This window comes from Oratosquilla oratoria, chromosome 39 (genome assembly GCF_046742065.1).
Source record: "Oratosquilla oratoria isolate Oo_2021 chromosome 39, ASM4674206v1, whole genome shotgun sequence".
NCBI lineage: Eukaryota > Metazoa > Arthropoda > Malacostraca > Stomatopoda > Squillidae > Oratosquilla > Oratosquilla oratoria.
Window position 1 is genome coordinate 9,126,363 of NC_134815.1, and position 12,336 is coordinate 9,138,698.

At 48.0% G+C, this 12,336-nt stretch overlaps 1 protein-coding gene across 1 annotated transcript; it reads right to left on the reverse strand.

Moving 5' to 3' along the window:
• Positions 1–9,795: 9,795 nt before the first annotated feature.
• Positions 9,796–11,471, reverse strand: LOC143020143 (uncharacterized). The gene is made up of 3 exons (XM_076176301.1): positions 11,407–11,471; positions 10,935–11,217; positions 9,796–10,635 (listed from the first exon to the last, which is right to left on the reverse strand). The coding sequence occupies exons 1-3, from the start codon at positions 11,469–11,471 to the stop codon at positions 9,796–9,798; spliced, it is 1,188 nt and encodes a 395-aa protein (XP_076032416.1).
• Positions 11,472–12,336: the final 865 nt, after the last annotated feature.

Below are 12,336 nucleotides of genomic sequence, written 5' to 3' on the forward strand. Positions count from 1 at the left end.
CTGTTACCGCATCTTTCATGATCTTTCCATCATCTCTCCTAATGACATCTTCACCTTGTCTCCTGATGTTGGCACTAGAGGCCATAGGTTTAAGATACAAATGCAACATTCTCATTTGGAGGTTCGTAGGCGATTCTTTTCTTGTCGAATTATCCAGAAGTGGAATTCATTGCCCCCAAATATTGTTGATGTCCCTAGCCTCCCTGTGTTCAAGTCCAGATTGAAGTCCTTTTTAGGTGAAGAATTGTTCTCATTCTAATCTCTTATCGAAGTGATGTCATCTAAATTGTGTCATTTGAGATCATTCACTGTATACGTCATTCCCTGTAATCTAAATAACAAGAGCATCACTGAACTATTTTTGTTGGGGGGAGCGGCCTCGTGATGGCCGCTTGTCCTCTTAGTCTCCTACTTATTCTCCATTTCTTATATTCTGTTAAAAATCTACAGTATAATGTTCTTTTATTCTGTTAAAAATCTACAGTATAATGTTAGTAGTCTTCTTTCTGGTATTTTGTTTTCGCATACCCTAAGAATAACCTTGTGGAAACTGTCAAACATAACATTCGGGTTGTAGTGACGTGATGTATCCTACGACCCGTCACACACTGATCTAAGAAATCTTTAAGTTCCTGTAGTTGGCAAGCGTAGTTCGCAAGGGTGTCCCTGCCAGCCAGCGGTCAGCCAATCAGGAACTTGGAAAGCTCCTCACGTTCCCGCCAACCTCCCTTAAAAGGTCGGCGTTTCGCCGAGATGGGCAGAACCCCTTAAGGGAAAAAAAAAAAAAAAAAAAAAAAAAAAAATCATGGTCATTGAATAGAAAAAAAAACATACGAAGTATTGAATTCAAGATCTCCCCCCCCCACCTTCACAATAATGGATGACAAAAGATACCCCTAAGAAATTCAACCCTACACATCGGTAAGAATAGTAGTATACTTTTTATTAAAAAAAAAAAAAAAACTAACTAACAACTAACAGCCAACTCAAGCAGAACAACTCAAGAGGAAGAACAACATTCTACGATCCTGAAGATAGACCAGCCTTCCAACAAACAGGCATCAGCTTCTCAAACGCAATAATAATCTAAAATAGTATCAAAGTAGCAAGTGGGTCTGCCCCACATCTATCATAACTACGACTTCCTTCCATTTCCTCCTTACCTCTTACACTCACACCCCCCACACCCCCACCCCCTCTCCTCCATCTTATCTATCCTGTCTTTAGTAGTAGTAGATGGGCAGAACAGTATCAACCAGCGTACACAACTACATCTCCTCGTCCAGTCTTCTAGCTGTCCCATCGAGCCTCGCCGTCATCATCTGCTACCGCCTCGCTGACGTTAGGCTCCACGTCCAGCTACAACCATAAGCTCCACTAAGCTGTGGCCTTAGTCCGAGCTTCACCTATATTTCTCATGTGACACTTCTAGTGTCGCACCTTGTGGCTAATTACCAAAAGAAAGAGATTAGATATTTTGTGTTGATTTTCATTTGTCCTGCCGTTGTTCCGAACTAAAACTACTACAAAGTGGTGACCCCGGTGAAGGACAACCAGGATTATGGAAAACACACAAGTGAAACTTCCCAGTTTCTCCCGTGACTTGGAGAGCTGGCTAGTTCACACAGAGGCCTATTTAGCCACTCAAGGTAACGTGCCGGACCTCTAAGCCTTCGGCGCGTACATCGCCGCTCTACCAACGGACGTCATCGCCCTTGTCCGTAAAGTCGTCTCCTCTCCTCCGCAAGAGGGCAAGTGTTCCACCCTCAAGACTACCTTACGGAAGCTTTACACCAAGCCCGACGACCAGCTCTACCGAGATATCCAGCATAGTGAACTCGGCGACATCACCCCGTCACAATTATACACCCGTATGGCCGCCCTCAACACCCGGGCAAAGGTGTCATTGCCCAAGGAACTCCTCCGCTCCATTCACCTCTCCAAGATGCCGGGCGCCCTCCACTTACACCTGGAAGCTCTAGCCGGCGATAAGGACGACGAACAATACTGCGAAATAGCAGATAGATTGTTCCAACGTCATATCTCGGTACAAGTCCGGTCACCCAGCAGCTTCCACCCTAGTGACAAACCAGTGCAAAGTGTTCAGTGTAGTGACGACCCAGGTGTTAGTGACAATAGTGCTGTGAGTGAAAACATTCCCGTGTCATATAGTGCCAGTGACCAAAGTGTGCAGCAGCTACGACAGGAAGTGGCCGACATGAAGACCTTGCTCAACCAGTTTTTAGCCGAGAAGGGAAGCCATCAACCACCACGTAGCCCCGCTCCACGACAGGATACTACCTCCTGCTGGTACCATACCCGCTTCGGAGCCAAGGCGCTCAGATGCACGCAACCATGCAGCTGGTCGCAGGGAAACGCCAAACGCGGGGGTCGGTAACCACCCCTACCCCCGCTAACCATACCCACACCCTCCTCTCAGTGCATGATCGCCATTCTGGCCTATCCTTCCTGGTAGACACAGGTTCAGCCGTCAGCATCATACCCCCGACGGAAGAACCCAACCACGGTACACGTTGGCCATCCTACGACCTGCTTGCAGCCAACGGTACGCCCATCGCAACGTACGGCAGCCACCACAGCGTCCTGGAACTCCACGATGTCAAGTTCTCTTGGATATTCGTCATAGCTTGGGCATCACCACTCCACATGGTTCCCAAGCCACCCCCACCGCCCAACCAATGGCGGGCTTGCGGTGACTACCGTCAACTTAACCGCATCACAAAGCCCGACCGCTACCCCATCCCTCACACTCAGGACCTCCACTTCAAGCTTCACGGGAAACAGGTCTTTTCTAAGATCGACCTGGTCAGGGCGTTTCATCAAATCCCTGTAGCGCCGGAAGACGTCCAGAAGACAGCCATAGCCACTCCGTTCGGCCTCTTCGAATGGAAGATGATGGCCTTTGGCCTCCGGAATGCCGCCCAGACGTTCCAGAGGTTCATAGACCATGCCCTGAGAGACTTCGACTTCATCACCGTTTACATCGACGACATCCTCGTAGACTCCGATACTCACGACCAGCACCGCCAACACCTCCGCCTCCTCTTCCGCCGCCTCCAAGATTATGGCCTCCGGGTACACCCGTCCAAGTGTCTCCTCGGAGTTTCATCTCTCGACTTCCTCGGACACCGTATCTCAACGGCAGGCCTGTATCCTCTCCCTAAAAAAAATCGACACCATAAAAGACTTCCCACAGCCAACATCCATCAAAATGCTCCGACGATTCCTAGGAATCGTCAATTATTACCATAGATTTGTCCCCGACGCAGCTGCAAAACTCGCTCCCTTGAACGACCTCACCAAGAACCATTCCAAGCGGTCGGTCAAACCTGTGAAGTGGTCTTCCGAAACGACCCAGTCATTCGGGCAAGTCAAGGCGGCAATCGCTGAGGCCGCCCGCTTGTCCTACCCGGTAGCTCACGCCCCCACATTCCTTACCACCGATACCTCCTCCTCAGCAATTGGCGCCGTCCTCCAACAGAAGATCAACGGCCAGCTCCAGCCTATCGCCTTTTTCTCCAAACGTCTGGACCCTCCTCAAATTCGCTACAGCGCCTTTGACAGGGAACTGCTAGCCATAGTCTCGGCCGTCAAGCACTTCCTTTACTTCCTTGAAGGCTGGCCTTTCGTCATCCTTACAGACCACAAGCCACTCGCCCATGCCCTAGACAGGGTCTCCGACCATCACTCCCCAAGAGTCTCCTGGCAGCTGTCATTTCTCTCCCAATTTGATACTCGAATTGAGTATATCAAGGGAAAGGATAACCAGGTGGCCGACGCCTTGTCTAGAATCACCTCCAGCATCCTCCCTGACCACAACATAGACTACTCACGCATCGCCGCATCTCAGAATAACGACAGTGAACTCCGCCTCCTACGTATGCACGACACCTCATCCTTACAGCTAAGACAGCTTCCTAACAACCCCGTACCATTGTGGTGTGACGTCTCCACAGGCAAACCCCGCCCGTACATCCCCGCCTGCCACCGTAAGGACGTCTTCTCCTCCTTCCATGACCACAGTCATCCGGGCATCCGCGCGACACAACGCCTCATCACGGATCGAGTCGTCTGGCCAGGCATCAACAAGGATGTCAGACAATGGACCCGGACCTGCCTCCCCTGCCAGACGGCCAAGGTTACGCGCCACGTCCACGCACCACTCCAGCGTTTTCCTACACCCACGGCACGTTTCCAGTCAGTCCATGTGGACATTGTGGGCCCCCTTCCGCCTTCTCGTGGCATGCGTTACCTCCTTACGTGTATCGACAGGTACACCAGGTGGCCAGAAGCGACCCATCTTCCGGATATATCCGCAGAGACGACCGCCCGTGCTTTCCTCTCCGGTTGGGTATCCAGATTCGGCGCACCTCACATCATTGTCACCGATATGGTGTATAGTTTTCCAGTTTTATTTCTGAATCTTTTACATCTGTGAGGGCAATAACCTTAAAATCTTCGACCTTGGTTGATTTCAAGAAAAGGAACCTTGTTTTGGTTTGTTTTAGGGTACAGCCCCTGGATATTGCTCACCAAGTTTTTTTCTACTGACCTCCCCCGACAGCTGTTTTTGACCCTGCAGGGTCGAGACCAGGGTTGCCAGATTGGCATTTTTTAGGCAAAAAATATCAATTTTGGCTTCTTTTTCAAGCATTTGGCCTAAGGATATTTAGTTTGGCCTAAATTACTAAATCTGGCTTTTATTTTTAGAATGTGGCTTAAATATATTCCATTTGGTTTCAGTAAGCTCATCTGATAATAGTGAGTTGAATACTGAGTTCATTCACCACCTCCTAAGACAAAACTAATCCAAGTAAGAGTGAGAATCAACACCGTGTGAGATCGAAACCTTTATTGGTACGACGTTTCGCTTGTTACAGCTTTTTCAAGCACAGGCATATAGCAAACACTTTGAGTACATATAGGCCGACGGGGAAGGAACTGGGAGAGGTTATCAGGGAGGGGTGGGTGGTAGGTGGAGGGGCGGAGGGTGTGTGTGAGAAGGGGACGGGTGGGACTTGGAGGAGATAAAGGAGGACATTTCGGACAGTTTGTTGAAGTGGACTAAGGGGGACATTTCATACATTTGTATAATGCGGGTAACAGATGGGTGATAGGAGGGGCGATGTTGAACATGCCTCTGTTCTGCTCAATGGTTTTGAAGCTTTGAATGGCGGCCGCTTCGAGGCATTTCCCCCTCACCCTGTCTGGTTCACTAAAAAGAAGCTCTGCGTTATCTCAATCCATCAGGTGGTCGTTGGTGTTCCGGTGGATAACACAGGCGTTGGTGGTGATGTTGTTCCGGGAATCATAGCGATGCTCCCGGATCCGGGTCTTCAGGTCACGGGAGGTCTCGCCGATATATACTTTATCACATCCAGCACAGGGTATGCGGTAGACACCAGCGTTTTTTCCCCACATCTCGTCCTGGCTGTCACTCCTTCTAGAGAGCTCTTTGATAGTCCTGCTGGACTGGCCCACTACCTGAATGTTGCAACGCCCAAGTGTCCGGGTGAGGGTGGTGGTGACGCTGCTGGCTGGAAGGATAAGCCTCCTAGCTGGATCTTTCGTTGGTTCCCGCCCTTCCATTATTTTGAGTGCCTTTTTCCGGGAGCATCGCTACGATTCCCGGAACAACATCACCACCTATATGTACTCAGAGTGTTTGCTAGGAGGTACAGAGGTGAGTGGGAGAAAAAAATTCTGTGGGTGAAATATGCACCTGATGGCTCTGGTGAGGCATATTGTAAGTTATGTCACTGTAATCTGAACCTCAAAATGTGCTCATTACAAAACCATGAAAAATCGGAGAAACACAAGAAGAAGACAGTATCACCAGCACTTGCACCACCAATAAATTTTCAGTCAACAGCACCCAACGATGTCAAACAGGCAGAATTGGAACTTGCTGTTGCAGTCTGCTGCCATTGCCCAACTTCCTCTGTGGACCACATTGGTGAAATAATAAAAAAAAAAGTATGGGAAAGGTAGCATCTTACTTCATAGAACTAAATGTAGCAAACTGATTACGGAAGTTGTGTCCCCAACCCTTAAACAAGAACTGAAGAAGGATCTAGAAGGAGAAAAATTTGCCCTTTTAGTAGATGAGTCAACCGATGTTGGGACAGTGAAATATTTATGCATTGCGATACGTTACTGCAGCAAAAAGGAAAAGAGAATAGTAACAGAGTTTGTTGGTCTTATTCCTGTCAATGACACAACAGGGAAAGCATTATTCACTGTCATTAAAGCTGCTGTTAGAAATCTAGGTTTAGAACTTGGTAACTGCATTGGTTTTGCAAGTGATGGTGCCTCAGTTATGACTGGAGTTGATAACTCTGTTTGGACCCGAATACAGCAGGAGTCTCCAGATTGTGTGCAAGTAAAATGTATTTGTCACTCTCTAGCACTGTGCGTGAAGCATGCATTTGAGAAGCTGGCTTCATGCTTGGGATTTTTCATTTCAGAAATACCAAAATGGTTTTCCAAGAGTACAGTAAGGAGGGCAGCTTACAAACAATTGTTTAGCATAATGGACCTAACTGAAGAAAGGAAAGGAACCTCGCTGCCATTTCAGCAAGCTTCTCAGACCAGATGACTAGTACGCGGGAAAGTAATGTACAGCATCTTGATGAACAGGGAAGAACTGAAGGCATACTTCATGTGTGCTGAGCAGGCTAGTGGAGCTGATGTCAGGTATAAGGCACGTATGATTTCTGACATCCTAAATGATCCAATCAACTATTGGTATTTTCACTGTGTCACACCCATTGTTATGGAGTTTGAACGCGTCAACTCATATTTTCAAGCCACGGATGCCGATCCTCAGAGCATGGAAAGTGAGCTTGCTCAACATCATCATAGTCTACAGGCAAGAGTTTTCAGCCCAGATGGAAGTGAATTAGTTATATCCGAAGTAGAATTTGGAGCTCGCTTTGCCATGGAAGTGGAGAGGTATATCGAGATACATCAAGTTAGTGGTGAAACAAAAGTTCAGGACGTCAAGGCTCGATGTTACAGCTTTCTCGTGGAGGCCATCAAGCAAGTTGAGAAACGTCTGCCTCCTACGAGGAACATATACAAGGGTTTCAGTAGTCTTCACCCATAATCTTTTTGAGTCAAACAGCAAGGGTGCCATATAAGGATCTACCATTCCCTACCTTACGAGCACATAAATATAATGCCATTGAACAGCATTATAGGAATGTATTACATGTAAACTGGGTTGAAGAGACAGTATTTGACAACAAAATACCAGATGACCGTTCAGTTCTGGATAGGAGTAGGTAATCGCTATGATACACTTGGTAACAAATCTTTTATATACCTAGCAACATATGCATTGTCCTGTCTTGTCACACCAGTTAGCAATGCTGTTGCTGAACGTATATTTTCTCATGCTACAATAGTTAAAACAAAATTAAGAAACAGACTGAGTACAAGAACCCTAGATGCCATTATTCGCATCAGAACCCATCTGCATTTCAGAGGTTTGTGTTGCAGGAATTTTGTGGTCACACCTGATATGTACCGCTTATTTTCATCTGCAAATATGTATGGAGATGAATATGATGTATGTGATGATGTGATTGACTATGTTTGAAAACTGGTTATGTTTCCTTGGTTACCAAAGTCTGGTGCTATAATGCAGAATATAATTTTGACTTATTTTTTGTTGCTCATGAAAAGGATTATACTTTTTTATATTGTTTGTGGAAAAAATGACCATGAAACTTGCATGCTGCAAAAAAATACAATTTTAGTTTGATTTTTGTTTCTCATTAAAAAGGATTATGAAACAAATCATCATACTTTTGAGTTACCTTTTATACTGTTTATGAAAAATTAAGAACCATTAATTCATTGTATGCATATGATCTTTTACTTGGTACCACTGAGCTATATAGAACATCTAAGTTCGTACGCAATATAATCATAGGCGGCCACTGCATCACCCGTTGCCCAGGCGGAGGACTGACGAACTACGTAGCGCTTGTATACACAGATCGCCACTCCAGTAGACCACTATAGCTCAGTGCTCAGTACATATTGTATAGTATTTGGTGAATTGAGAAGTGGAATAATTAAATGTTTGGCCTTTTTACTGCATATTTTTGGCCTCTTTCTGTAGTGCATTTGGCCTTTTTGGCTCATTTTTGTTGTTGCTTTTGGCTTTTTTCTGCTTCAGTAATCTGGCAACCCTGGTCGAGACTAGCATTGGCTTGTTTATTGTGTGCAGACCTGGACTCGGGGGGGGGGGGGGGGCAGTGTGATCCTGGGACTGGTAAATTTTTTGATCCGATGTTGAGTTATTGGCAGTATCAGTTTCTATGTTGTTTCCCGATGTTTGTTTCCACTGAGTTTGTGTCTGATGTAGTTGTGGGATCTTCATGGCACTGCTGGAATACCTGATGTTCTGGTGCCTGGTTGCTTTGTGATGGACTCCGTATTGATATTGCCTGTTCTTCAATTGCATTTTGTGCTTCCTTTGCTACATTTTCTCCAGTTTTCATCCAGGTATTTGGATATATAGCATTTTTCACAGGTATATTTCCTGGTGTTTTTCAGTAGACACATAATATAAGGTTGTACAACGGTAGTTTTGAACAGTAGTAATGAATCCATTCTTTGTATTAGCCATACTGAATAGAGTATGTCATGCCATCGTCCTTGCTACAAGTAGCGCAAGTGTTTGTCTGGAGCGAGTTGGAGACATTGTTTATATCCACTATTTTGAGTGAGCTCTACCGACCTACCTCCACCTACGTTATGCAAAGAAAGGAAAAAAAAATGTATATAGCTAAGATCTGAATATGTTAATTTAGTTGGGAAAGGTGATTTAATGACTTGTTTTCCGTCGAAATCTCGTTCATGTGGTTTCTTCTGGGTCAGTCCTTAACCCTCCTTGGATACACCCGGCACAGTCCCTATGCTCGTTTCCTTATCGTCTAACTTCTAGCACGACCCCTTTGTGGGTCTCCCACCTTCATCCACACACACACACACACACACACACACACACACACACACACACACACACACACACACACACACACACACACACACACACACACACACACACACACACACACACACACACACACACACACACACACACACACACACACACACACACACACGCCCGTGGCTCTTGCTATGTACTGCCATCTATACCGGCGCGCGGTCATTCCCCCCTTCTGGGGTCACCAACCCCGTGCGCCCTTTGACCCCCCGGGGGTGCCAACCGCTCGTCCTCGTTCGTGCCACATTCACTGCATTCACACACACCCCTTGATCTCGAGATCAACCTATTCTTCGTCTCCTTTATGTCTTACTTCATAGTCCTGTAGCCATTTTGGAGGACGCGTGTCGCGGTGGGGTCTCCGCGACACCACCTCCTCATTCACTGCCACTCCGTGACTCTCTTCCTCGTCTACTCCTTCATTCACCACACGCCAAAGATCCAAGATATGCCGCGGGACTCCCTCGACAGAGACGTTGTTCCGTGAATTCACCTCCGTTACGATCCCTCTTGTCCACTGTGACGTGCACTTCCCATTTTTTGGCCACACCCATACCTCCTCTCCCACCTACACAGAGGCGGGGCCTTCTTCAGCATTGGGCAGTAGCCTCGGCCCCATTTGGGGATGTCGCCAATCGTATTTAAACACGGCTCTTTGCGGAACCGAGCCTTCGTCTTGGCCTGACCTGGGGGACATGTTATACCAGAAAACTGCCTCCGTGGGTGGTATTAGTTCTCTCTCGGCGATGGACTTAATCGTACGATGGTCTCGTTCTACTATTCCATTTCCGCTTGGTCGATAAGTAGCCCGGAAGAAGCGTCTCGTGATTCCACTTGTCCAACATGTCTTTCAGCGCCTCCGACCAAAATGCTGTGCTATTATCTAACAGGACTTCATTCACTGAGCCCCGTTCCAGAAATATCTCATTCATCACCCGCGCAATCTCCTCTACAATCTCCGCCTTCAGCTCCCGCCAGATGGCGAAGCGTCCCGGGCCGCATTCGACCATTGATAAGTGCCTGCCTCGCCGATGGTGGGTTACATCAACCGCCAGCCTCCTCAAGTTTTCTCTCACACTAAGTTCCCCCGCCGAGTGCGGACTGGAGGCGGGGTCTATTGACTGACATCGGATGCACGCTTTCACTGCCCGCCGAACTTCTTCCATCGATATATTCGGGTCAACCTTCCTTGCCAGGAACAATGATCTATCGACACCTAGGTGGTGAGTTCCGTGCAGCTCTTTCGCGCAGAGGAGCCCTGCAGCGCATACTTCAAACTTCTCGTCATGTTTTCCCTTCACTTTCAACCAGCTTTTCTTCACTCTTGTTAGCGCATCTACTTTGTTTATTCCAAGACGGCGCTTCACAAGGACCTCTGCAGCCCCCTTCGTGCGTACTATCTTCTCAGTCGTCAGCACTGAGTTCATCCACCCCGCTACTGTGGCTGAGTCAGTCCTGATTTTGATCTCAGGCTGCCTCCATTTCAGTGCCAAATTGCCTCCTTTTATGGCCGCGTTCAACTCCGATGCGATGATGTGAGGGTAGTCATCCTTTTTTCGCTGCCACGCCCCATCTTCAACTACCACGCCACCCTATCTCCAAGACGGCGCCGGTTACTATGCTGCTCGCGTCGCACTACACTACGCCTCGGCCCTGTTGTGGTGCGTTCCACTGTCCCCTTACTGGATCATCATGTCTCGTCCGGTGTACGACGTCACGTATCATCGTTAGTGTGCCCTCATCAATCTTCTCTCCCCAGTCCTTCGTCCCCGATTGGCGACAACCTCTTAATGTAGCTGCACGCTACACGGGGCCAACAGGTGATCGGGTAGTATCCCACCAATTTGCCACACAGGGAGAAGAGCTCTCATTTGTTCATTTCGTCTGTAACCTTCGGGATCTCGTTGTCTTTCCTGAGCACCAGGTTTACGGTCCCGTCTCTTTCCAGTTGCAGTCCCAACACTGCTCCTCCTTCCACCCGTTCCGGCTCCTTCGCTATTAATCCGTACCGAGCCAAATGTCCCACTATGTCCGACGCTGATACGACGCTATCATCCACCAGTATGTCATCGAGGTACGAGTCAATGTCCTTCTTCATCGTTTCAGTCTTTTCCAGTACTGTCCTCAGGATTCTCGTCATGATCCTCGGGGAAGAGTAGAACCCAAACCCAAGTCTGGTTAAGCAATAAGTTCTACCTTTGTATTTCACTAGTTGGTATTTCCATAGTTTCTTCGCCACGTGAATTTGTAGGTAAGCCTTCCACAGGTCTACAATCGTGGACGCCCCCTTCATTCGGCGCCATCTGCCTATTGTCTCGCTACATACATATACAAAATCATCGCCAGTATGACACTTCACAAACTGGTTCAGTTCTAGGAAATCCAACTCCGGTCGTACTTTGTTCTTTGTAGGCTGTACCACTGCCATCAAGGACAAAATTCCATCCTCCACCGGTTCGTCCCAAGGACTCAAAATTCCCTCATCAATCCACCGCTCCACTTCAAGGTCAAAGTTATCCCTCACCCCCTCTCCGAGGGTCTGTGTGTAGCAATCGACTTTGTTCTTCAAAAGAGGTGAGCCTTCTTTCGGGTACCACTCTACTTCCCACCTCTAGTCATCAAATTCCGCCAGGAAGTCTTCGTCCTCAATCGTGCAAGGCGCCGCCCTCTCGACAGGGTCGAGCTTCTTGGTGTTACTGCCCTCCACGGCCCTCATTGCCATTCCTACGTCCACTTCCGGCCTCAGCCGGGTCCTTGTCCTCCCTTCCGTATTCAAGTCGCGTATCACTCCTATCCTCACTTGTCCGGCGATAAACGCGACTTCTCCAAGCTGGGCAATTGCATCCATTCCCAGCACCACGTCGATTCCCTCTATAACCGTTCTAATGACAAGCACTCTTAGTTCAGTATGCCTTCTACCATCATTTCAATTTCTTGGTCACTTTCACACTTTGTCTCCCTCCCGTCGATTGCCATCAGGGCCACATCTCCCTGTCTGAGCTCTTGAACCACGTCGGTCTTTACGATCGTGGTTGAACAGCCGGAATCTATCAGCGCCTTCGCAGGTCTTCCTCTTAGCCAGATATCCACGATCGGCATAAGGTTGAACGGCATACTTACATTTCCTCGGCGGCCCCTTGCGTAGTGGCCACCCGTTTTCCGTTTCCCTGATTGCAGTGTCGAGCCATATGTCCTGGCTGATTTCATGCGTAAAAGACGAGCTCCACCTCTTTACAGCCCCCCGCGAGGTGACCTAGTCGCCGACACTCGTAACAGCGGACCCGAGACGGCCC